This window comes from Podarcis gaigeae (assembly GCF_964106915.1).
Source record: "Podarcis gaigeae genome assembly, chromosome: 13".
In the NCBI taxonomy this organism is placed as follows: Eukaryota; Metazoa; Chordata; class Lepidosauria; order Squamata; family Lacertidae; genus Podarcis; species Podarcis gaigeae.
In genome coordinates, this window is record NC_139689.1 from 38,895,529 (window position 1) to 38,919,342 (window position 23,814).

The following is a 23,814-nucleotide window of genomic DNA, read 5'->3' on the forward strand; positions in this document are numbered from 1 at the left end:
TAGGGCTTGGGGTTTGTAGTTTTGAGCCTTGGCATGGCCTTGTTCAGAGGTGACCAACTCTGGATCTCAGCTCCCATCTGCCTCAGCCGGCATGGCCAATAGTCAGGGATGATGGAGGCTGTATCCCAACATCTTCAGGGCACTACATGTTGACGACGCCTGGTTTGCTAGTATTTAACTGGTAGGTTGGGATAAGTGCGTCATTTGCAGACCTAAAGTGGGTCACACACAGGAAGCATAATTTTTGTAGTTGTTGAGATTTTTTAAAGGGAAGTAGAAATCGTGTGTGCATATGTATATAATATGTGCTGTGGATGTATATAGGGCATTGGTGGGGAGGAAAGAATTAGGAGAGAAGTAGGAAGAAAAGAAGATTTGAGAGAACAGAAAAGCGGGGATGAAAGAGGGTGAGTAACAACAAATAAATGTGAGAGCAAAAGAAAGGGAGGTGAAAGGCAAAGAGGCTTAGGAATGAGGAAAGAGTGAAAGAATTGTAGCTAGAAGGGACCCTTTGGGTCATCTGATCCAACCTTCTGCAATGCTGGAATCTGAACACATGGTTCCCCATCCAATTAAAAACCATGTCAGACCCTGCTTAGCTTTGTAATGTGCTAGCAGTTTTATTGCTGCACCACATCTAGACTCCAGTGTTTGGGCCACACCTATTGCTGGCTTTTTTTGGTATTCATATTTTATCGAAAGAATTTCAATTATAAAGCAATTGTGATATAGAGGGGACAAAAAACAAAAGGAAAATGAGGAAAGAACAAAAATCTCTGGCATACAGCACTTGGAGGGTTGGCTAACAGGGAATGTGAAAAAAGTTGGTCCGGCCTGCTTTAGCCAGTGTACTTAGGATTCCAACCTCAGTATGCATAAAGGATGGAGTACAGGCAAAGCCACTTAATTAAGGCAGATGAGAAAAAAGGGAGAAAGGTCTTGATAGCACTTTGCTGCAGAAGCTGAACAAAACAGAACATAATATGAAGAGGAAGGAACAGAGGGGTTTTGTCATTCTTACCTCAGGCCTTGTACAAAGCAGAGAGACATTCAACCAAACATACTGAGAAGAACCTCCCTCAGAACTACATAGTTGATCAGAGCAGATGTTACCTCGGTGAGGATCATGCCACTCTGACTGGTCACTAAGCAACACCTACCTACCTATCTACCTACTTACCTACCTGAACACACACCTTCCCAGTTAGCTGCCCCGGGCCAGAGATTACCCAGTGCAAGTATACATGAAATTGAATTGAGTCATGAAATGTTGACTCTAATCCATTTCATAGGCCTTTTGCTGCTTGGAGCAACCTTTGCCAAAAGACCGAGAACAGGTAAGAAGAGCCTTTCTCTGAAACCTGGCAGTGCTTACAGTATCTTAATTTCAAATCTAGAACCAGTATGAGGTGTTTGACACCAGAATCTAGAATGATAATATTTCCATGGTTTGGTGTTGAATGGTTTGGTTGGTTGAACTGTTTTCCTGCTTTTAAAGCTGCACCCCACCCACCCAGAAAAAGTAGCTCCAGAATTGTTTTTTAAATGTTAATGATGAATAGTTTCCTTCTGGAGCAATGAGGAGGATTTCTGACAGACCCCAAAGCGGGAAGGCCACCAACCTAAACTGGTTCTATCAGGGCAGCTCTTCTGCTCCTGGCTCCAGCTTATCTCCAGGCCACGAAAGCTGAAATGTTCGCGTACATTTCAACAACTATTTCCATTCGCTATAAGCAAGGGAGGCTTAATTCTTGGGAAGCGGCAAATTTTTTTATTGTGCGTCAACTTGCATTATCATATGCCTTTATGGTTCCTTCCAGAATAATGTGCAATCCACTTGGATGAAACTCTAAGGATCAATGTCCTGCAGTCATTTGTATGTTCAAATCCTTTCATACATTTTCGGTGGGCTTTTATTTGTAGTATAAGCCAGGAGGAGCCTTTTCACCTGCCACCAAAAACACGATAGTCAGAAGCCCCCCGAGAAGAGACAGAGTGGGTAATAACAGCCGCAAGAGTGCCCCTGCACATGTGCAGAATGCACTCGGCCATCCGAAGGGCATTTCTGCAACGTGAATGGCAGTCATCGGCTTCTCGCCGTTGGCATGGTTGGCAGGTGCCAAGAGCAAGATTTTGCCTCTGAGGGACCTGTGGCAGAACATGTCTATCGCTGCCCTCAACACCTTTTGCTGCTGCTTAATGTCCTTATTTTATGCTATTTGGGGTCCCCCCCCGCCTGTGACATAAAAAGACTTTTTAGAGACGGGCAGCACGACCTAGGCATGTTTAATGTGAAGCGAGTCCTATTGAGTTCAGCGAGACTTCAATGCAGCATGACAGAAGCAGCCGCGACTACATTTCCCAGCATGCCTCGGGATAGGCGGACTACGCGACCCAGCATGCCCGGCGGGGTAGAAATAAAAGAGAACCGTCGCATATGCGCCGCAGTGCGTGGTGGGAAATGTAGTCCGCGCCGCGTGAGGGAAACTTAAAGCGCCGGTGGCTGAGGGTAACCATGGCGTTCTGACGCCGTTGCCTCCTCCTGAAACCTGACAGGGGGAGAGCCCGGCGGTCAAAGCCGCTGCCGTCCTTCTCCCGCTTCCCCTCTGAGGCGAGGCCGGGGTAGGCACTGTGCGCGCTCGGAGGAAGGACGCAGGCCGCGGCTGTTCCCGCCAGATGTTTCTCAGGCCCGTCAGCTCTTGGGTCCCCAGATGTTGTTAAGTCTACAAAAATATATAGCCAGTTGTTAGGGATGATGGGAACTATAGTCCAACGACATGGGGGGTGAGGACCAAGGCTGGAGAACCCCGACTGTCGCGGCCTCGCCTTCCCTATGTTTTTGGGCAACGGCTGCCCCCATCCAGTAGGCTGCAGAAAGAGCTTGTGAGTCTTTCTAAGCAGGGCAGGTGTTTCCCAAAGTTGAGTCTCCAGCTGGGTGTTGTTTTTTTATTTCTACTACAACTCCCATCATCCTTAGCTAGCAGGAACAGTGGTCAAGGATGATGGGAGTTGCAGTCCTCAGACAGCTGGAGACCCATGGTTGGGAACCCCTGGATTAAGGTTTGGTTGAGTTGGGCAGGTGGTGAGAGGGACATGGACGGGATTGGACATGGAGGGTATCTTAAGCAACGGTCCTGCAAAATACGTAGTTAATAACACTGCCTCCCATCCCCAAAAGGCAAGGGATGGTTGGTTCTCCTGCCATTGGGTTGCCATATGTTCTCTTTTCCCCCAGGACGCACCCTCTTTTTTATGGGTAGAGTCACAGCAATCCATAGTTAAAAGCAGAAGTTGGCAAGCGTGTCCTCTTTTTTGGCTCTTCGCGATACAGTACAGCAACCCTAGCTGTGAGTTCTGTATGTGGTGTTGGCCTCACATTGAACTGGCCATGACTCAGTGCTGTGACACTCTCCTAGAGGTGCGGATGTGTGGTTTGCAGTGACAAAGCTTAATTTGGGGTGTACACCTTCAGCCCATGGGTACATGCCTTTTTATAGTGTATCGTGCCCAAGGAAAGCATTGAGCTGGATGCGACTCAATGCCATTTCGTTGAGGACAGTCTCCTGGATGTGTGGATCTATGGTTTGTGGTGGCCCAAAGCTTATTTTGGGGTGTACACCCCCGGTTGTTTATTCTTTTCTACATTTTTTCAATAAATAAGAGAAAGTGTCATTATCTACTTAAACATTATGTACCAAACAAAGCAACCTTTCAAACATTATTTTCTATTTCAGCCTAATCAGTTGTTTTGGCTAATAATATAGTTAAGATGTCCAGTACCCAATATACAATATCCAATTAAATTATATATCCAGTATCACAAGAAAACCTTTATGTTGTTAAAACATTTAAAAACTGTATTTTATTCAAGGAAGCGGTAAATTCTTACTCCTTACTCTTTCCCACATGTATTGGCTATTATAGTTGTGGATATGTACCCTTAACGGTGCTCAGGGAAAGTATTGGTCCAGGTGCATTTCAATGTTGTCTAATAGTGGACACTCTCCTAGAGGTGTGGAGGTATGATTTGGGTCACCCAAAACTTATTTTGTTATGTCCGTACACAGTTCCTTATTATTTTCTACATATTTTGGATATTATTGCCATGGGAGTGTCATGCTTGACAGTGTCCAAAAGAAGCATTGTGCTGGATATTTGATGTGTTCTTGTAGCAGATACTCTCTTGGAGGTGCAGATGCATGATTTGGGGTGGCACAAAGTTTTATGGTGTATACCCCGGTTCTTCTCTACACATTTTGGTATGGGTGCTATGTTTAACATTGTCCTGTGCCCAAAATAAACATTTGGGTAGATGTGATTCAATGCCATCTTATAGAGAACACTCTCCTGGAGGTGTGGAGGTACAATATGCGTTGGCCCAAAGCTCATTGTGGAGTGCATACCCCTAGCTTGTTTGTTATTGTCTGTTGTGAATGTTATGGGAACTTACGAATGTTGTGGAAACACAACAGTTTGGAGTAGTCAATTACTGTGAATCTTGAAAGGGACAGTCCCATACTCATGATGATATGGAGCATGGCAAAGCTGATTTTGAGGTTTATAGACATACAAATTTTAGTTTTTAAACAAATTTTCTGATTACACTATTTTGAACTGTCCTGTCAATAAGAAACTGGGAACTAGTAATCAACTTCATCATAGCAGGGAATGAGGTTTTTCCTAGCAAGCTGAATGATGATTGGGGGCTTAATACCTAAAAAGGGCCACCTCCTTCCTTTAAAAAGTGTCAAAATAGATGTTTGCTTAATATGTAGGATGCAGATCCATGTCTTGCTCTCTCTGTGTGTGATTCTTGCAGGGAATCCAGAATGCAGGAGAGCTATCTCTCCTCTCCTCCACCACCATTGGAAGAGATTCTACAGAAACGCAATAGCCCAGTTGGGATGGATCGGATTGGAAGGAATAATTTTCCTTATGGGTTGCTTCCTTTTTCTTTAGGGACCCCCCTAAAATAGAATTACAGAAAGCTTTATCCCAGTCTGGCTGAACTATCTTACACACCCTAGTCTCTTTAGTTGTTTTGGAAGTATTTGAGCCCTACTGCCAAGGACTCATTCCTTCAGCTTCAGGAGAAAATAAACGAAATGAGCTTTGGATTTACTCTCCCCTAAGACCAGATGACACTCAAACTCACAGTAATTTGTGGTCTATGTTTAGAACACAAAGGGGAAGCTTTACCAACCGTGCAGTTTGCACATGGAGATGATTTTAATAAAACATTCCTTTTATAAAGGAAGAACAAACTCTGGAGCAGTATGCTATGTGTTAAAAAACCCCTCTAGTTTGGCCCTATGATTTCTGCCATACCATAGGAATCTTGATCTTGATTTCATACAGCAGAAGGGATTAATTTGGGTATGGTATTTCAGGTATGTAGCAGGTGAGGAGCAAGGGAAATACAACTGCTTCTTGAGTTTCCTTAGTGTTCTTCATTCAGGTTCAGGACGTTATCCAGCTCATAAATGGAGTGGGTGGATTTTCTTATTAACTCAGGTTTTACAGAAAGACACCCCAGTAATATTTTATGTGGCTTCGAGTCACCTTGCTTGCAGGAATTTTTCTTATGCGGTGTGTTCTTCTCTGCAGTTTTGTTAGGACGTGCCCCTTACTCAGTTCAGAGGGATGGTGGATTAGACCCCTAAGCCTGCCTCAGAGGGCATGACCCCAGTCTGATCCAAAGCCCATTGGCCGTGCAGAGACACTTGCTGGGGAATCAGGCTCCCTGATTGTTAGTGCAGCCCTGTAGTCTCCATTGATGCGAAGTGAGGCCAGAGACTTGCTAGTAAATGTCTGCCAAATTTCTATTCAGACATTCTCTCAAGTGTGGCTAGTTGGGGTGGAGAATGTTATTATGAATAACAGTTATATTTTTATTCTACCCATCCTCCCAAGTTGCTCACAGTATATGCAGCTCTGTCCCCGAACCAATTTTATCCTCACAACAATCCTGTGAGGTAGGTTAGGCTGCGTGTAGACTACCCAGAGAACTTGCTGTGGAATCTGACAGAAAAGAGATGGCTTGTTTGGTCTCTTTCCAGACATTGGGTTGTAGCCAACTGCCTGCTATATTCAAAGTAGAACCATTGAAATCAATGAGCATGATCTCAGTGGGTCTACTCTTGAAGTGTGACTTACTTGGATAGAGCCCAGTGTCTTTGGTTTCCTTTGCTACTCCCATACATGGATCTACTTTACTCTTGCCTCTGTTCTCTTGCCTCCTGGCTCCTCTTCTTATAAAGGAAGTTTTGCTGTATGGATAGTTGCTAGATAGTCTATAGCTGCACAGCAGGCCTGGAACTGCTATCCTGTACATCTTCTTTTGCCTGCATCCACTCCAGATATGTAGTGTTATGTCAGGATGATTATAAGAGGGAGCTGAGGGGCATAGCACTAGTTGCCTGCCTGCTCCTACCTTCCTGAGTCCCCAAATTTCATTTTTTCCCCCAAAGAATGTTTTCAGAATTGTTATTATTCCTGCATACTTGCACAATACTAGTCTAGAACAGAATGGTGTAAGGTCAGGCAGCGCCTCAAATGTCTGTTGAGCGATACAGACATTTCTTGCATGCCATTGTTGGAAATCACAGACTAATCAAGATGGGCTATTGGTCTTACCAGCAAGGGAAATCTTTTGTTCTGTTCGTTTCCCTCATTTACAGGCCTCAACAGCCCAACTCCCAGGAGGTGATGTCTGGATAGATATGTTCATGGGATCAGGTATGAGTACTGGATCTGCGGCAACAGAGCTGATGGAGTTTGTCCCCTGCTCCTGATTTACCTCTTGCGGCCTTTTGCACATTGGTTATTCATTAGTTCATTATCTGCCTACCCCCACACGCTCATAATTCTTCCTCATTGGTGTTTAAGGCAATATATTCCCTGATAATCTTCCATCCAAGAACTGACAAAGCCCAGGCCAGCTTGGCCTCAACATGTCTGCTTCATTTTGTGCCATTAAACCATGCCCCTGGACATTATTGAAGGGGCTGGCAATGGACTACATAACTGGACTACAGCAGGAATGAGCAACCTGATGGCCTTGAGGTGCTGTTGGACTACAGCTCCCATCATCTATGACCATTGGCCATGCTAGTTGAAGCTCATGGGAGTCCAATTACATCTAAAAGGCCACCGGTTTCCCACCCATGCTCTAACATTTTCAGTATCGGACCCACGTATGCCTTAAAAAAAAAAAGTTTTACTTCCTAGTGCAAGAGATTTTTTTTAAAAAAAAAAGTGAGGTGAAACCAGCCTAGTGTGGAGATGCATCGCAGGAAATTACTTGTGTTGTGAAAAGGCCTCAGATATATCTGAGCTCAGTTAGTGCTTGATTGGCTGGACTTTTGCAAAAATAGCCCAGCGATGATCGAGAATGGTAGGCAAAGGGCTGTATCTGTGACTTTGCAAGGAATAAACACTAGCTCGACACCTTTTCATCAGTATGATTTCCTAGGATGTTGGTGTCTTTCACCCACCCACCCCAGATAATCAGCTTGGAAAACTAAAGCAGATCCTTACTGTCAGTTTTGCCTCCTGCCTGGTAAAACTCCACCAGGTTTAGCAGTAACTTGGCAAGCAGTATACCTTTTGTTTATCGGAAAACACTGCATATGGCTAAGTTATAGCCTTGCTTCTTCCTCTTTCTCTCACATAAACGGATGCAAAAACACCTGGGGCCCCCCTCTGTATCCCATAGAGTTTATATTTGCAAATAAAATCAGTAAATTACATTAGTTGCTCTGCACAGGCATTGGAGGCAGAGACAGGGCCTCTGGCCCAGGACAAGAGGTTTGGTAGAGGAAGGTAAAAAGGGAGTGTGAGAGAGAGAGCGTGGGTGATTTAGTCTGTCCTGCCTGGATGCCATAGGATGGGCTTAGTCAGCACAGGATCAATTACATTCATCTTGGAGATTCTGCTCTCAGGGTGAGGTTTCCTAGAGGTACAGTTTCTTCACGGGGTGAAAGGAGGGCTGAGAATCCTGGGTTGAGGAACCGCTCTAGGGGTGGGAGTGCAGATGGTGCAAAGAGCCATTTTCTCTAGCAAAGGGCAAAAATAAATAAATAAAGTGGCTGGGTTCTAGAGCAGAGACCTAGAACCCTGGCACTCTAGAGCATGTAGCCAAGAGAAGGTTCTAGAATGGCAGGAGCCAATTCTCCCAGCACAAGAACCAGATTAGACCCTCAAGTGAATAATTCAGATCCACCCAGTTGGGCTTTGTGGGATGAGGTGGGAAGTGAAGACCTTTTGGGACCAAAGTGGGCCCTTAGAGCAGAAATTCTATGCCAGGCTTGAGGATGAGATGGCAAGTCAGGAACTGGGTAGGAATCTTGAGAGATGAAGAAACCACACCTCTTGGGTCATTGCAAAGGTGCAGTTGTTAACAACTGGGATTTCTGGGCTCTCTCCAAGAAAAATGTGGGTGGAGGGGGGTGAGATGAAAGAGGGGGGGGAGTCTATTATACATCACACCTGGGTGCTACAAGGCCAGGTGTGGAGGGCAATTATAAACTTGGTGACTCACACCAGAGGAGAGGATTAAATGGGGTGGAGGGGAGTGTACCAACCTCCTTCCCTGTAGCCCCTGTCCCCCACCCAGCAACCACAAAAATCAAAACACAACCCAGTGTCAAATGCAGGCATTACCACCCCTTTTCCCCTCCCCTCCCCTCCCCCTCCCCAATAATCATTCCCAGGGAACAGATCCCTGAATCACAAAGTCAACATTACATATTTCATTTCAGTACATTAAGGCAAGAGGATTCAATGCTGCGGTTCTCAACCCTTCTAGGACCAGTACACCCTCAGACAACCCAGTTTAATGCTGGGAAATTTATAATCCCTTCTTGGAGAACCCAGGAGTTCTGCCTCTGCCTCAACCCATTCAGCCCAAGTGTCTTTTTAAAGAACTCAGGATTCCCTGGGTGACTCCTAAATCCCCTTTCACCCCATATGCATTAGATCCCACTTTCTGCCCAAATATGAGGACTAGATCTTTAGCTAAAAGCAATATCTTATCCAAATTTTGACTAAGTAGATGCTCACTCTTTCTAGAAAGCTGAGGAATCCTGCCTTCTGGAGTTTCTGTCCTGCTTGCTTCATTCCTCTTAAATCATACACTTCTCCCCAAGTTTGGGATCTTTCCCCTTCCCTTGCAGTGATATGGAAACAGCAGTAGTGTAAGTGGGGGAGGGAGTACAGAGCATAATGCGCTCTTGCCAAAGGCTCCACTATGGAGAAGGCCCAGAGGGAAGACGGGCACTTCCTTGGGCACTGCCTGCCCTTTCCTCTCCACAATCCAACAGAGAATTTCTTGGGGATCAAAGTTGGGGTCTCCTGTGCACAAGAACTGCTAGTTAATGGCTCTAAGAAATAGGACCCTCCAATTAATTATTCTCCCAAAGTAGGCCATATACCTCCAATCATACAATCTATAACTGTTACCTTTCAAGCCCCCCTTCCCAAAATTACATATGTAGCGTTGACTGTTCCTCCTGTTCCATCTCCTAGGCATCATTTCCCTATGAGGTCACCCATGCCTCTTTTAAAGAACCCAGGAGAACTGGTCCAGTTCCCCTACCATGATCAATCTTTGAAGCCCCCATTTCTCCCTCCTAGAGCACCCAAGAGTCCTGGCTCCAGATCCTTCTCCCCATAACTGTTCTCTTTCTCCCTACCCACCCCGTTAATCAAGTAGCTTTAGTTCCCCCACTTACCCAGAGCTGGGACATGAATCTATGAGGGCCGCCCACGTGAGGAGCTGAGAACGGCAGCACAGATACCCCCCTCCCACCCATAATTGGAGAGGAGACCGTGTTTCCTGCCTCCCCGCAACATCATCATTATGGAAGACATTCTAAAGTTTTGTTTCGTTTCGCTCCCTTGTTGGGGTCTGTGGACAGGAGGTGCCAAGTGCGGCCAGTCCGACGAGACGAGACAAGAGCCCTTTTTTAAAAGAAAAGAAAAGATGGCCGCTCGACCAGCAGCACTCCGGTGCAGCGTCAGCGGCAGGTGTCAATTATCCACACAGTGAGGGGGAGGGCATTTCGCCACGTGGCACTACAGTGTGGCCTCGGCGACTCTTGGGGCGCAGTGGGGCAAACGACAGCCACGATTCTGGAGCTGGGGTGGGGCCAGGGCGAGGCCACGTGGTATGGAGTTGTGGCTTTGCAGGCACAGTGGGAATTGCCGCATGGCATCGCGTTGGGGCGTGGCAGCGACAGAAAGGGACATCACGAGGCGGCTGGGCAGGAGTGATATGGCGAGAGGCACCCTGAGAGGGAGGCACACACAAAGCCACGTGGCACAGAGCCATGGCACCGGGTTAACCCAGCTATGCAAATGGGGCGAAGGTGTGCGACTCCGCTCAAAACATCCAGTGGCCCGCTTGCCCAACATCAGCTGGCAAAAGTGCTGCCCAAGCACAAAAACCCCTCACGCCTATTTAAGTCCTTAATTCTTCCACCCTAGTGGCCAGCCTCTTGTATCCAAATGGCTGCCGGTACCCTTCTCTCGTCCCTCTGTGGCCTAGTTGTTCCTACTTGGCTGCCTCTGCCTGTTCCTTCCAGCAATTTCGGCTGCCTCCCTAGACCTCTTGAGGTTCTGCACCTGCCTCTTCCTTAGGCTGCAGGCAGCCACCTTGAAAACCCTGCCTATGTGGACCTCCTAAATCCCCTTCACATGCTAGACTGGGGGCATTAGAGCACTCACCGAGAACACAGCTTCTGCAACAGGAGCTCCTTCTTAGAGGCTATGACCAATGGCAGTCTCAGCTGAGTCTTTTGAGAAACTTCACTTTGCCCGCCCTACTTTTCTCCCAACCATGAGGGCTAGAAATCCACCTTATTTTCATAAAAGCAAAAGCTGAAACTTCTTAAGGTTCTGTGAATATCCTGGCTGCCCACGTAAACGTTTATTTGCCTGGGGCCTACCACCAGTTGGGTTTTTCTTTTTTTGCATGCCTGGGTTAATCTTGTGGTCATGAAGGGAAAAGGGTACATTGCTGGCCTTGATGGGATGTCGGATGCACAAGGTTTACCCTACGTCATGGAGTTATGGGCACATGTGTGATGGGAGCCACGTAGTACAGAAACGTGGCGTGGCTCAGACAAGCAGCGTGCTACGCCACATGGTTAACGGTCGTGGGAAGGACTTAGCTGTATGGCACAGAACTACGGTTTCAGAGGAGCAGGAGTGGGGCGGTCAGCTGCATGGCACATTTGTGGCGGGGGTGTGGGTGGCCAGCTGTCGATTTTAAGAGTCACAGCACAGGTGAAGTGGTAAAATGGGGCCAGCCACAAGGCCTACAGTCATCGTACAAATTCCCCCGCACACTTTTCCCCACAGCTCGTAATCCCTGACGTGGAGATTGAGAGGGGAGGAGTCAAGGAGTCGTCCCCCGCCCCCCGCTCTTGGACGGAGCATCACTCTGAGGATCCCAGCAATGAGCAGCAGCAAGAGCAACCCCTCCCTGGCCTGTGTCTTGGGGGGGGGGGGAGCAGTCCGTGCACTGGGTCCCGGTGTCCAAATGGCTGCAATGGGGAGAGCAAATTATGGAGCACCCCCTTGTAACGCTGGGCTCTTGTTTCTTTGGCAGCTGAGCATTGGGGGAGGGGAAGGGGGATGCTCCATCCACAGCACAGATATGGTCAGTATCCAAGACCTCTCGCCCCTTGGAATCGGTGCAGGAGCACATGGCGCCGAAGGAGAGAGCACAAGAGACCCAGAGTGGGAGCACCTACCCACACCCTACTTTTATGTCGCTTTGTCTTCCCTGTTCCAGCCCCTCAATCTTGGCTACCCATCTGGAGCTGGAATTTCTGGTTGCCACAGATACCCCTCTGGCAGAAGAACGTTAAGAGAGACTCCCAACTTCTATGGGAAATTGTCTTGTTATCTTCCCCGTTCTGGAAGTGCAGAAATACGCAATACATTTCCAAATGGAGGCGGTGTGGAAATAGCTTTTGAAATGAGGACAAAATGAAGCTTGTTGTTGAATATGCAAGGTGTGAGCTGGAGCACAACAGCACGCATGTATATGGGGACCACACTACAACTTGCGAAGAAGCTGTTTTGCAGACTATTAAAGCCAGGGTTGTGTGTACTCTGTGGTATAAATGGAGTGAGACTTGTTTGCTTTTGCAGCACCAGTGTGAATTCAGGGTGTGATATGAATTCACTCATCTGGTATGACCAACGAGATGCAGCTCTACATCAGCTTAACAACATCAAGTGTCTCATAAGCAGGCTTGGAATTAGCAACTTGTCTGATCACTGATGGGGGGCTATTCACTGCTTCCAGGCGATTTACCACAAAGCTTTTGTAAACAGGAACGGATCTGGGTTCTTCTGAAAAGGTTGTTGATGCACCATGGATGATTAAAAATAAGGATGGATGAGCTAATTCTTGCCCTGGAAGACTACACAGAAGTGAACCAACACCACACATCAAAGTGCACTTAGTTTCAGAGGATGGTTTTACGAATACAGCATATACTGTCTTATCTTTGCAGCGAAGAGATCACACCTAGGTTTAAACGTATGGGAATGGGGCTGAACCCTACATACAGCATCTTGTGTCTGGCCATGTGGCACAGCCCATCTTCCACCCAAATGCAGGCTCAAGCCACTCATCAGTTCTAGATCATACAAGCCTGACAACAATGGCCTGTGACTAGAGAGCAGGTTCCTCCATAGAATGGGGTCTGCAGAATAAATGGACCCAATGTTGGTTTTCTGATAGGATTACTGAAACTCAGCCAAATAAGGGACTATAAGGTCAAAATTATTTTTGACTATGTTTGCATAAAGGCACACACCTTTATGCAGCTGTTCTGCCATTCAGTTGCACCTCACCTGGTTCTCTTTGTGATAAGCCCTGTGGGTGCTACAATGCTGAATTTATGACAAATGGGCGGTAAGAGCCACAGGCAATCTCAGATCACAAACCACACCAAGACTCACAAAATGATCCCTGTTCATACTGGAATTACTGATGTTTCCTCATGGCTGGTCCCACGCTGCTGGAAATGGGACAGGCAGTTGATACTTCCTGTGCCAGCTATTTCTCCTTCACTCACAATCCAAGTTGCCAATACTGTTGTGTAATAACCCTGTGACACTACTGGCTCCAGCTAATTTTGGCTTTTGAACACTACAAGCCTGATGTGGGATCCAGAAAGAGGCAATACCACACACAGTTCTAACGGTAGGCTTGATTTGTTGAGCAGCGTGTGCCTGGCAAGTCACCCACACCACAGCTTTGCCACTGAGCCACAGCTCAGCAGCAGCAGAACAGACCTCTTGCCTTACTAAAAGGGCCACGAAGCTCACCCACAACTGGCAGTAGTGCAGGGCAGCTGCATGCTCAGGTTGAGAGTCTGGGATGGGTCTGTATGCTGTGCTCAAGCATGTTGTTCAGTAATGGGTGCAAAATTGCCTGCATGCTGAGAACTCAGCTTCCACTTCAAAAAGAGACAGCAAGTTTCTAGTTTTATGACTGGAAAGACAACTAAATGGGCAATGTTTAACAAACGCCCCAAAGATGGGGTCTGGGGAGGAAGAAAGTGGCTCAGGGAGATTCCTAATGAGTTTGTGGGATCTGGACCCTCCTCTTCAATAGCCAGCACATAATTAATTTTGCAAAGTAAGCATATATGCAAATTTTCTTTTCTCAGAGGTTCTTTTTTATATAAAAGGCAGAGTACATAACAACCCTGGTACTGTGAAGATGCACAGGGCAAGCTGTTACATGGTTAGATGAACTGATGTGCAAACAGCTGCAAAGTAAGATCAGCAGCATGGAGGATGAAATATAGATATCTATCTTCTCTTATCTATATATACATGCAGGCATGAGCTGCTGGACAGCTGATGCCATCCATTCGAGGCAGCAAAGGTGATGAAGCAAGCTGCAATGCCGATGGAGCCCTGAAGGGCGAGTACATGTAAGCAGATTTGCACACTCGGAACGCACACACTTATATATAGCTTGGAAAGCGATGCTCTGCAAGTGAAGTGTCCGTATGCTGTGTCGGCGGCAGCGGTTGGATGAGTGAAATGGGCAAACTGCTACATGGCATCGCAGAGGAGGAAAGTGCACACCCCTGAGGGTGCCCAGGCAAGCTTTGGTGAGCTTCTCCAAGTATCTCTCTGCCAGGGGGGGATCCCCACCCTCACCCGCAGGGTCTCTCCTCGCAGCTTCCCCTGTGCCTAGCCCCACAGCTGCAATCCCTCCACCCCCCCACTTCTCCCCACTGGTGGAGGTCCATTGTACATTCAGGCGAGAGGCTCCCCAGGGCAGGGCGGTTTTCCCCCATCACCTCTCCAGAAAAAACTTGAGGGCACGGGCAATGTTCATGCGGTGCCCGACTCGCGTCACGCCCAGGTCAATGAAATCTTCCTTGGTGAGGGATGGCAGGTGAGAGCCATCGATTTCGTTGTCCAGGAACCGATCGCGGTGCTCGCCCAGCTTCAGGTACTCCAGCCAGTCGGCCACGTCGTACTTGGTCCAGAAAGGCAGTGGCTTGGAGCCGAACGGCTTGTCCGTGGCCGGCGGCAGGAAGTGGGTGGGAGACAAAGAGCGGCTGCCCGAGGGGAAGCCGGGGAAAGGGTGCTCGCCCCCGGAAGTGGGCGAGCCACGGAGATCGAAGACGCCGGTGTATATGGGCACAGAAGGCAGGATAGGGAGGGAGGACGGCCTGGGGGCAGGGCTAATCTTGTGCTCACTGGGCAGGGCAGCTGGACTCGGGGCGCGCCGCAGGGCCGGGCGGATGTCAAACTCCACGCTTTTGGGGTGCTTGCCCTGGGGGGACTTAGGCCAGTTATGGAAAAGGCTGCTTACGGGCTTGGAGGAAATCAGTGATGGGGACGTCTCATCTGGGAGCCTGCAGGGAAGGAGACAAGGAACAAGAGACAGTTAGCCAGAAGAAAACATGAACTGGAGTAGAAGACTGGCTTCCCTGCAGCCCTGGACTGCTGCCTATGATAGAGATGTGGAACCTGTGACCCTGTTGGGGCTCCCAACTCCCATCATTCCCGGCCCGCATGGTCAACAGTCAAGGATGATGGGACCCAACCAGTGCTGTAGATTCAACTCATTGCAAAGGTCCACTTTCCCTACCCTTGGTGTATGAAATCAATTGCTAAAATACATCTCAGTACCTGGACTTTGGCAGAAAACTGTGTACACTTCCAGTCGCACACATGCAATGATCAGGCACAAGAATCCTTTTTTGGAAATCCAACAAACCCAAAGCAGATGTGGGATGCTGCAATCTGGAATGAAAGTTTGGGGGGAGGGGATGCTCCTCTCTTGTCCTGAGGGTTATTTTTCTTATAGAAATCACTGCCTCCACACAGCTTGTTGTCCCCATGGGTAAAAAGTTCAGTGAGGCAGAAGGTTATAAGAAAACCAGCCTGCGGGGAAAATAAGCTTCAAAACACACACACACACTTTTCTCACTGCTGTTTTAGATATATATATTTAAAAACTCACAAATATATGGAGGAAGATATTAAAGTGACTGAGCACTGATTTGCAGGAGCGCTGCCAATGAAGGACAAAACCACATGAGATAGCAGACTCCTCATATAAATGAAGCTATGCTGGTCTTTCTCAAATTACCTTTGAAGATGATGAACCAGAAGGTTGCAGTAAAGAGAATCCACATTACCATATCCAGGACGGAGACCATTTCCATGTGGCAGCTCTCTCCACACCTAGATGGCTTCCACACCTGGATCCTCTTGCCAGCGTCAAGAGGTTGCTGGCAGTAGGTGTAGAGAAGGGAGGATCCATGGTGCAAGCTGTGCTAGATATGGAGCACTGCTCCAAAGAAAATGCAGCTACACAATCACTGTAACGTCTGCTTGGTGATCCTTCATGAAGCTGGTAGAAGTTCCTCAACAGTGGAACAGGAATGGTCTGACATAAGGCACATTTCCATCCCTAACCATGACACATTCATTCAAAAGGAGAAGCTCGCTTGCACTGTCTGCTGCCATTTCCATCCTCCCCACATTCGTTTGGTTGGCATAACAGTGGCATAGGGAAATTCCCGCAACCAAACAGGAGCACACGGTGAAAAAACAAAATTTAGACTTCAGCAAGCGTAAAAATAGGCCTGGTGGTTGGAAGTTTTTAAAAAACAAAACTTCTGCCAGGGTTGCCTTGACAATCGGAGAGGTATCTCCATGAAGCCTAAACGTATCTACTAAAACTCCATTCTGAAAGTCAGGAGACTTGGCCTCCTCCAAGTGCAGGTTACTTGTGGTCTTCTAGGGACTCCAACTCCCATCAGCCCTTGCCAGCATTGTTCTGATCTATTGCTAAAAAGTGGGTTTTCCCTTGGAAAGGAGCAAGGCAAGGGGAAACTGCTCAGACCCTTGCCTCGAAAATGAGGGTCAAGAGAAAACCACTCCAACCCATGCTTTCTAGACACAGCACAAGTGGAAACGTGGACAAGCCCTGAGTCTTCATCAAAAATTGGCCTTGACTGAACTGACTCTCATGGAGCAACTTGGGCTTCAGTTTTTTCTTTTGGGAAGAAAAAAATCAGAATAGCACCGCCCTGAATGTATTCATTGCCATTTTAAAAAAGCACACACAACGGGATTTTTGGAATGAATGAAAATCCTTCCAAGTTCAGTCAACCCCCTATGATATTCACAAAGCGACAAAGAGGCCTTTTCCTGTGTGCAATCAGAAAGGCATTGCAACTTGAGCACTCAAGTTAACTTGGGTCACACAGGGCTTGAGGCCCTGCTTCATAATGACCAAGAAAAGGAAAGCAACTTGATAAGGAAAACAGGCTCCTTCGCTGAGATGTGCACCGTCAATGGAACTCAATAGGGGGAGCCCTATGGAACTTTTCCCAGTCTATCTTCCATACTGGGAGAATACAGTGCAATGAGCTGGCAATTGAGGGAGCCACAGCAAGCCTGCCTCACATTAGGAAAGTGGATGGATCAAGCAGGACGGAACTGCCTTGTGGGAAGGAGATATGCTTACTAGAGTAGCCTCTGAAGGAAGAATTTATTCCACTCCAATGAATTCAGGAATGGTTCTCTTCTCCCAGAAGCCATCTGTTTCCCTACCTCCATTCCAGAGCATTTTGTACCACACCATACCCCTCACTCCACCTTCCCATAGTGCTCTAACCCATTAGAGCATCTAATGTTTTGGACCACAGTGCCTATCATCCTGACTGAGCCTGATAGGAGTTGTAGTTCAAAAGGTCTGGAGGATGCCAGGTCAAGAATGGCTGCATTAGACTATGCATCCCACTGCTTCTCTTCCCACCACCCCATTTAAAATACCCAGGACCCCTCCCATGAAATAAGGACTCCCAACCCATCCCACAAAAGACCCAGGAGTCCTAACTGTCAGCCGATCTTTCCTACCCATTCAAAGACAAGCAGCTTTGATTATGTGTGTTGGGTTTAAGATCCCAACTTTTCTCTTTCCCAACTCCACGGCATCGGAGGAACGGCAAGTGAATTCTCCCAGCGCAGATGTGTGACCGCAGATGAATGACAGAATGGAGCAAATAAAACTCAGCAATGCGACTGCGTTGGATGGAGAGTGCTGTGGACCCACAATGCCTATGCCTCTCCGCAAGTGTGTGCATATAGAAGCACAAGTGCCAGCAGCCCGAGGGTGGGCCCAGTCCACTTTGGAGGTGCAAAGAGAGGAGCAGGTGGCTACAGGAACGCAACCTCAGCTAGGAAGGAAAAGACCCTGGCATGGAAGATTCCATGGCACAGAAGCTGAGCAAGGATGTGTGTGCAGAGCCCGCGGATGTGGAACCAGCAGCCTTGCAGATGTTGTTGCACTCCAGCTCCCATCAGCCCCAGCCAAGCAGGGCAAATAATCAGGGATGATGTGAGCTCAAGTGGAGTACCACAGGTTCCTTGCCCCTGGTGTAGAGCCAACAAACAACTTGGGACTAGGGTGTTGTAAGGGACAGCTTTGTCCCATATGTCCCTGCCTGGCAACTGTGGTTCGCAGATGAGGCAGTGCTGAGAGCACCATTTGCCCCAGAGGTATGCTCAGCTTGTATGAGAAACTGGGCTTTTAGCACTGCAGCTCTCTGGAATTGACTTCCAGCCAAAATTAGGTGCCCAGTGTCACAATGAGTAGGTGCCTACTTTCCCTGAGTACTGACCTAGTCACAGAACAACTGTACATCTGAAGAAATTAGTTTATTGCTTTTTTAAAGAATTTGCAAAGTTTCTTTCTGCTTTTAAGCCTGCTACAATGATTTCGTTGTTTTTGTGTTTGCAGTGTTTTATTCTGTTGTTATCTTGTACACTGCTTCAATGGCTTTATGTTATAAAGCAGTCTATAGGTTTGTTAATAATAATAATAATAATAATAATAATAATAATGTAGCAGAAGAGGAGACAACTAAACCACAGATTTCCTGGGTCTAAAGGTAAAATGCCCGCTTTCCTCCATCCAGAAAACTCTTTCAGATGTAACCTGCTAGCGTCAGTGGTCTTCAGACTGTGTTCCAGGGAATCTGAAGGTTTTCTCAATGGAAATGCCAATCATGGTGGACAAGCTTCTCTTAGGGCTGATCCAGACTCTATTTTGTGCCATTTCTTCCAGGCACAAGGCCACACTTTAAAGCTTCATGTCTGGGTGGTGGTGTTTTCATCACAGCGCCTTTCCTGGGAAAACCCATGTTCTCCCACTGAGTTGGAGCAAACATCAACCCACAGAAAATCCAATGGCTGTTTGCTCCGATTCAGCAGTAAAAGATGGGTTTTCCCAGGAAAAATCGCCATGACAAAACAAAACCCCAACAATGCTCAGACACAGAGCTTTAAATCCTGGACCTGTGCCTAGGAATGCGGCACTAAAGGCAGTCTAGATTAGCCCTTAGTGACAGCTTGTCCCTCATTACCAATCTTTCCCTGCAACACAAAACTGTAGCAAAGTCCTGGTTGCAATTTCGAGCATATTCTTAAGTCATCTGACGTTATTTTTTTAAAAAAAGAAAAGCCTAAAAGCAGAGGTGCGTGTCTGGAATTTGACTGGGAGAGGAGTGCTGGGGGAGTTTCCTCTCACGCCATTTCCCCCATCCAAATCCTTTCCTGCCTTCGGCTATTAGCCTTGCTTGGAGAGAGGGGTGCGGAAGGAAAACGGCATGTTCAACAGAGACACCTGTCTTCCTGCCTCCAGTAGGGCTAATCGCAACTTTGGGGGAAGAAAGGAATTTTGCAGTGGAAAACAGCATGGGGAGAATTTCACCCTGCCCCAGTGCTGTGGCACCAAGTTGGAAAGCCATTCCCAGACCTGCTGGGTCACAGGGAGTTTGTCCCTTGTTTAGTGGGGAGCAGAGACCAGCATCCTCCCCAGAGTGTAAACTCAGTGCACACTAGGATGCAAGGCTCTGCAAGGCAAGTGCTGCACAGCAAACACAAAGGGGATCTTCAGCAGAAAGGATCCCCCCACAAAACGAAATGTGAACGCTGCACAAAGAACACAGGAACACAGAATGCTGCCTTATACCAGGTCAGATCACTGGGTCCATACAGTCTACACTGACTGGGAGAGGTTCTTTGGGGTTTCAAAAAGAAAGCCTGGAGAGGTTGGGGATTGGACATGGGGTCTTTGCATGAAAACAGATGGTCTACTACTGAACTACAGGCCTCCATCCCCAAATGGGAAATCTGACTCCTCTATGCATTTACACACACCATTTGGGTCTCCAGTGCAGGCCCACAAGGCAAACGCAGCCTACCACCCATGCGTGGTGGCCTATCAAGACCAAGACTGCCAATTTTTGCTGCCCGCCTGCAGTGTAATATAATCAAGGGGTTGTCACCAAGAAAGCCAAAATGATGAGCTCCATTCAGCATGTGGGCTAATCAAAAAGGGCTGTTTCTTGATCCCTGCCGCAATGTGCTGTGAAACCCAATGGCTTGGTGACTTTCAAAATACTTGCGTCTGTTTCTGATCCTTTAGGAGCAAACATTGGACATTAGAGGAAGAGTCTTGCCCATTATTGGCTTGAAGAGACCTTTGCCTGAACATATGAGTACAGTACAAGACAAAGGTATATACTTTGTGCGTGCAAGATGCACACACATGCCAACAGACCCTAAATACGTGTGTATGCTTCTGTAGTCATGGTGCTGGTTTGGATGGTCTCCTTGGATGCCTAAGGAGGAGCTGGGCCTGTGTTCTGAGTGCACGCAAAAAGCAGCTGGGATGGTCTGTGTGCACACACACATACAACTGCAAGCCAGTGGTACAGTAAATATATGCACCATGCATACCCGCTGAACAAGACGGGCAAAGTGCTCCATAGAAGAGCACATACCCTTGCCCTGTGCCTGCCAGCACACCAAACGATGTAATGGTGGTAGAAAAAAGGAAAAAATAAAAATCATAAAAAAGCAAGCATTGACGGGAGAATGAGAAAAGGAGACAAACCCAACTGAAACACGAGATGCGGCATGCACGGGGCTGGCTTCCTGCTTCCTGTTCCTCCTCCTCCTGCTCCAGTCGCCTAGTACCTTTGCCTCTGCAAGGAGCTGGGCCTCTCTGAACCGAAAGAAGCCACCGAGTCGGGCGGGCGGGACCACGACACCCCGCCCATTTGCTGCAGCTTGGTGCTCAGCTCGCTGATGATGCTGGCCTTCATGGTGGACATGGGGGAGGCCTTGGGTTCCTCCCACGGCAGCGTCGGGGATTTCCGCTGCAGCTCCTTGCCTGGCTCGGCAGCGGCCGGCTGCTGGTGGTAGGGCGGAGCGGGCGTGAGGGCAAACATGTTCTCAGTACATGCAGAAACCGAGATGGTGGAGCTGGTGGGGGTTGCCACCGGCAAGCGACCAGGGAATGGCCGCGAGCGTAGCTTGGTCTGCAGGGGGCTCTTCTCTGTGCTGCCTCCGCCACCACCGCTGCTGCTGCTGCCTCCTCCGCTGCCGCTGCCTCCCCCAAAAGCCTGCCCGTCCAAATAGGTGATGTAGGTGTCCAAGAGTTCGGTGCCTTCCCCAGACATGCTGGACAGAGTCGAAACGCTGCTGATGGTCTCCAGGTGGTGGTCGCTGCTGCTGCGGCTGTCCACCTCCTCGATCCCCGAGTCCGTCACAGCTTCGGGGGCCTCGGCAGGAGGGATGGCGATGGAGGACACGACGGAAGAGAAGTTGACGTGAGGGGCTTCCTTGGTTTCTGCTGTGCCGGCTTGAGTCAGGGTGGCCACCTCGCTGTCGTAGGATGTCAAGCTGGATGCCGTGGAGTCCAAGGCGGCTGGAGCAGGGGGCACGGCTGGAGGGGTCATTGCAGCAGGGACTTCATTGGCGGCTTTGGGGGGTGACTCGGGCTTGTCAAAGCTGTTGGAGAACTCGAGGGGCGGCGGGAGCGGCTCGGTGAACACAAATTCATCATCCACATCGATGGACGGGGCGGGAGGGGGCAGCACCAGCAACGGGAGCCCGTTTTCCTCGGCCACGCGTTCCGCGGGGGCAGTGGCCACCTCAGCTTTCCCACTCTCCTGGCCCCCTTCCTCCTCCTCTGTTGGGCGGCAATTCTCCATGAAACGCACATGCAGCTCCAGCTTCTCCCCTTCCTCGGGCCGCTTCTCCCACGGCGCGCCTTTGGCTGAGGACGGAGGATGCTGCTGCTGCTGCTCGGGAGAGGGGTGCCGGGGGCTCTCGGGCTCTTTCCGTGGTGATGCCGGGCGCTGGTGGTGGTGGTGGTGATGGTGCTGCTGCTGCTCTGGCGTCCCCCAGAGCCGCAGGATGGAGCTTCCGGGAGACTCTGGTGTTTTGGGAGCCTCTCCGAACCGGGGCGAGGATGGGCGCGAATGCCTGTCATCTCGGCTCTCTTGCTGGGACTGGGACTCCTTCAAGGCCCGCTCACGGGCCACCAGGGCCAGTCCCAAGGGGGATCCAGGGTCTAAAATCTTGCCCGTCAGCGGGTGAATGAGAGGCGTCGAGTGGGCCTGTAACTGCGGCAGGAAACTGGAGCACACGGAAGTGAAGGCGCTGGTGGTGCTGGCTCCGTACGTTTTCGCGGCTCGAGGCGGGAGGTAACTGGAGCTGCTTCCGCTGCCGGCGCCGCTGCCAAAACAGGGAGCCATGTTGAGCTGGATGTACGGCTCGCTGGAGAACATGCCTTCGTCGATGGATTTGGAGTGGCGGAGACGGGGCATGGGCGTCTGTTGAGAGTCGTCGTCCGGCTGCTCAGTGGAGAGGAAGAGGGCAGACTTGCGGCGAGCCTCGCTGTACCACTCGCGGTCCCGCCGGGCAGCCCCAACCAGGGCCGCCCCAAACTGACTGGTGAAATCCATGCTGTTGTGGAGCTGGAGCGAGGGCACAGGCACCGCCGTCTCCGGCTGGCTCTCGGCCTCCATGCTGCTCCCCTGGCTGCTGCGCCCGCTGCTGCTGGTCGAGGGGGCTTTGATGATGATGGTAGGGATGGGGATGGAGCTCTTTTCCGGCGGGGCGGGCATCTGGGGCTGCAGAGGCAACGGCTGCGCCTGGGAAGCAGAGGCTCCCTGCTGCTGGCGCTGCTCGTCTTCCACTTTGGTCTGCTTGACAAGCGGCCCCTTCCGCCGCATGGGCTTGGTGGGGACATACATGGCGGTGTTGGTGGCCCGCGGCGGCAGGTTGTAGTAGCGCAGGTCTGGGGTGTGGCCCCGCCAGCCGCGGGCAGTCGACCCCTCGGCCCCCGCCTCGGACTCCTGGCGGTAGAGGGACATCTTGTCGCGGGAGCGCGGTTCGTAAGACGGTTCCTGGTGCAGGGAAGCTGAGTAGAGCTTGGCCTCGCTGTTGGGGTTGAAGGTGGAACGGGCCAAGGGTGTGGCACGCCCGGAGGCCGAGGGCGTGGTGCTGCTGTAGGGGGGGTCTGGAGGGGAGGTGGTTGGAGGCGGGGGGATGTCGTCAGAACCGGGGACTGAAAGGCTGCGGCTGAACTTCATGGCAGGGGGAGTGAGGTAGGGCTTGTCGTCCTCAGCGGCACCTGGGGAGAGAAGGAATGCTATCATCACCAAACCGTTCTCCCATATTTCCACTGTCTAACCTGCGGCCCTCCAGCCGGACTACAGCTCCCACCATCCTTGAATCATTAGTCCTGTCTGCTGGGGCTGATGGGAGTTGGGAGTCGGGCAACACCACGCAGAGCTGCAGGCTTCCCCGCCCTGCTCTAAGCACAGAGAACTCCCTCTTCCCTCCCGGCCCTTCTCATTCATATCTGCTGTCATGGACTGGTTGGACCATGAATGGTGGGAGGCAATTTTGGGGAACCCTCAAGGGAAAAAAGCTCCGAGGGAAAAAAGGGAAAAAAGAGTCCGAGGTGTGGTGGTGGTGGTGGTGAGATATTGGAAGCTGAAGGAGTAACAGGGTTCAGTGAGCTTGGAGAGTCTGTGGCAGAGAGAAGTCCAGAGTCGGAGGCAGAAGCTGAAGCAGGTGAGTAAGAGGAGGGAAGAGATGAGTCAGGTTGGTGAAGAGTCACAGGTGTCTCCTCCTGCTGTGACAAGCTCCCACCCCCAACTCCCAGAACCAGGAGCGGTATAAAATGGGAGGAGCAAAGACAGGCTGCATGCAGGAACAGTCTTCAATTGCTTGCAAGAAACCCTGGAGAGGCAGAAACATAGATGGCAGTGGGAAGGCGGGGACTTTTAGTTTTGACAACTGCTGGAGCCGTGACCTTTACTCGATCTCCAAAACCAGGACCTGGCTGCAGCTGTACAAGTATCCAGAATGCGGCAGCTAGACTGGTGACTGGGAGTGGCCGCCGAGACCATATAACACCGGTCCTGAAAGACCTACATTGGCTCCCAG

General features: G+C 49.5%; 1 protein-coding gene and 1 long non-coding RNA gene across 10 annotated transcripts in view; one reads left to right on the plus strand and one right to left on the minus strand.

Moving 5' to 3' along the window:
- The first annotated feature begins 2,453 nt into the window (after window positions 1-2,453).
- On the plus strand, window positions 2,454-12,135 carry LOC310830274. 2 transcript variants are annotated; one of them, XR_014557520.1, is made up of 2 exons: window positions 2,454-2,622; window positions 6,681-12,135. It is a non-coding gene; the product is annotated as an uncharacterized lncRNA (long non-coding RNA). The 2 variants fall into 2 exon arrangements; XR_014557521.1 differs by lacking the exon at window positions 2,454-2,622 and adding an exon at window positions 2,724-2,883.
- Window positions 12,136-13,673: 1,538 nt separating this feature from the next.
- Window positions 13,674-23,814, minus strand: part of SHANK1 (SH3 and multiple ankyrin repeat domains 1) — a 104,226-nt gene continuing 94,085 nt past the window's right edge. For 6 of the 8 annotated variants that reach the window (XM_083708943.1, XM_083708941.1, XM_083708940.1 and 3 more), the window contains 2 exons: window positions 20,548-22,993; window positions 13,674-14,903 (listed from right to left, as the gene is read on the minus strand). In XM_083708943.1, coding sequence (XP_083565069.1) covers window positions 14,336-14,903; window positions 20,548-22,993 — 3,014 coding nt within the window. In that variant the 3' untranslated portion in view covers window positions 13,674-14,335. Of the gene's footprint in view, window positions 14,904-20,464; window positions 22,994-23,814 lie in introns of all 8 variants that reach the window. The other 2 variants (XR_014557424.1, XR_014557425.1) reach the window with 2 other exon arrangements.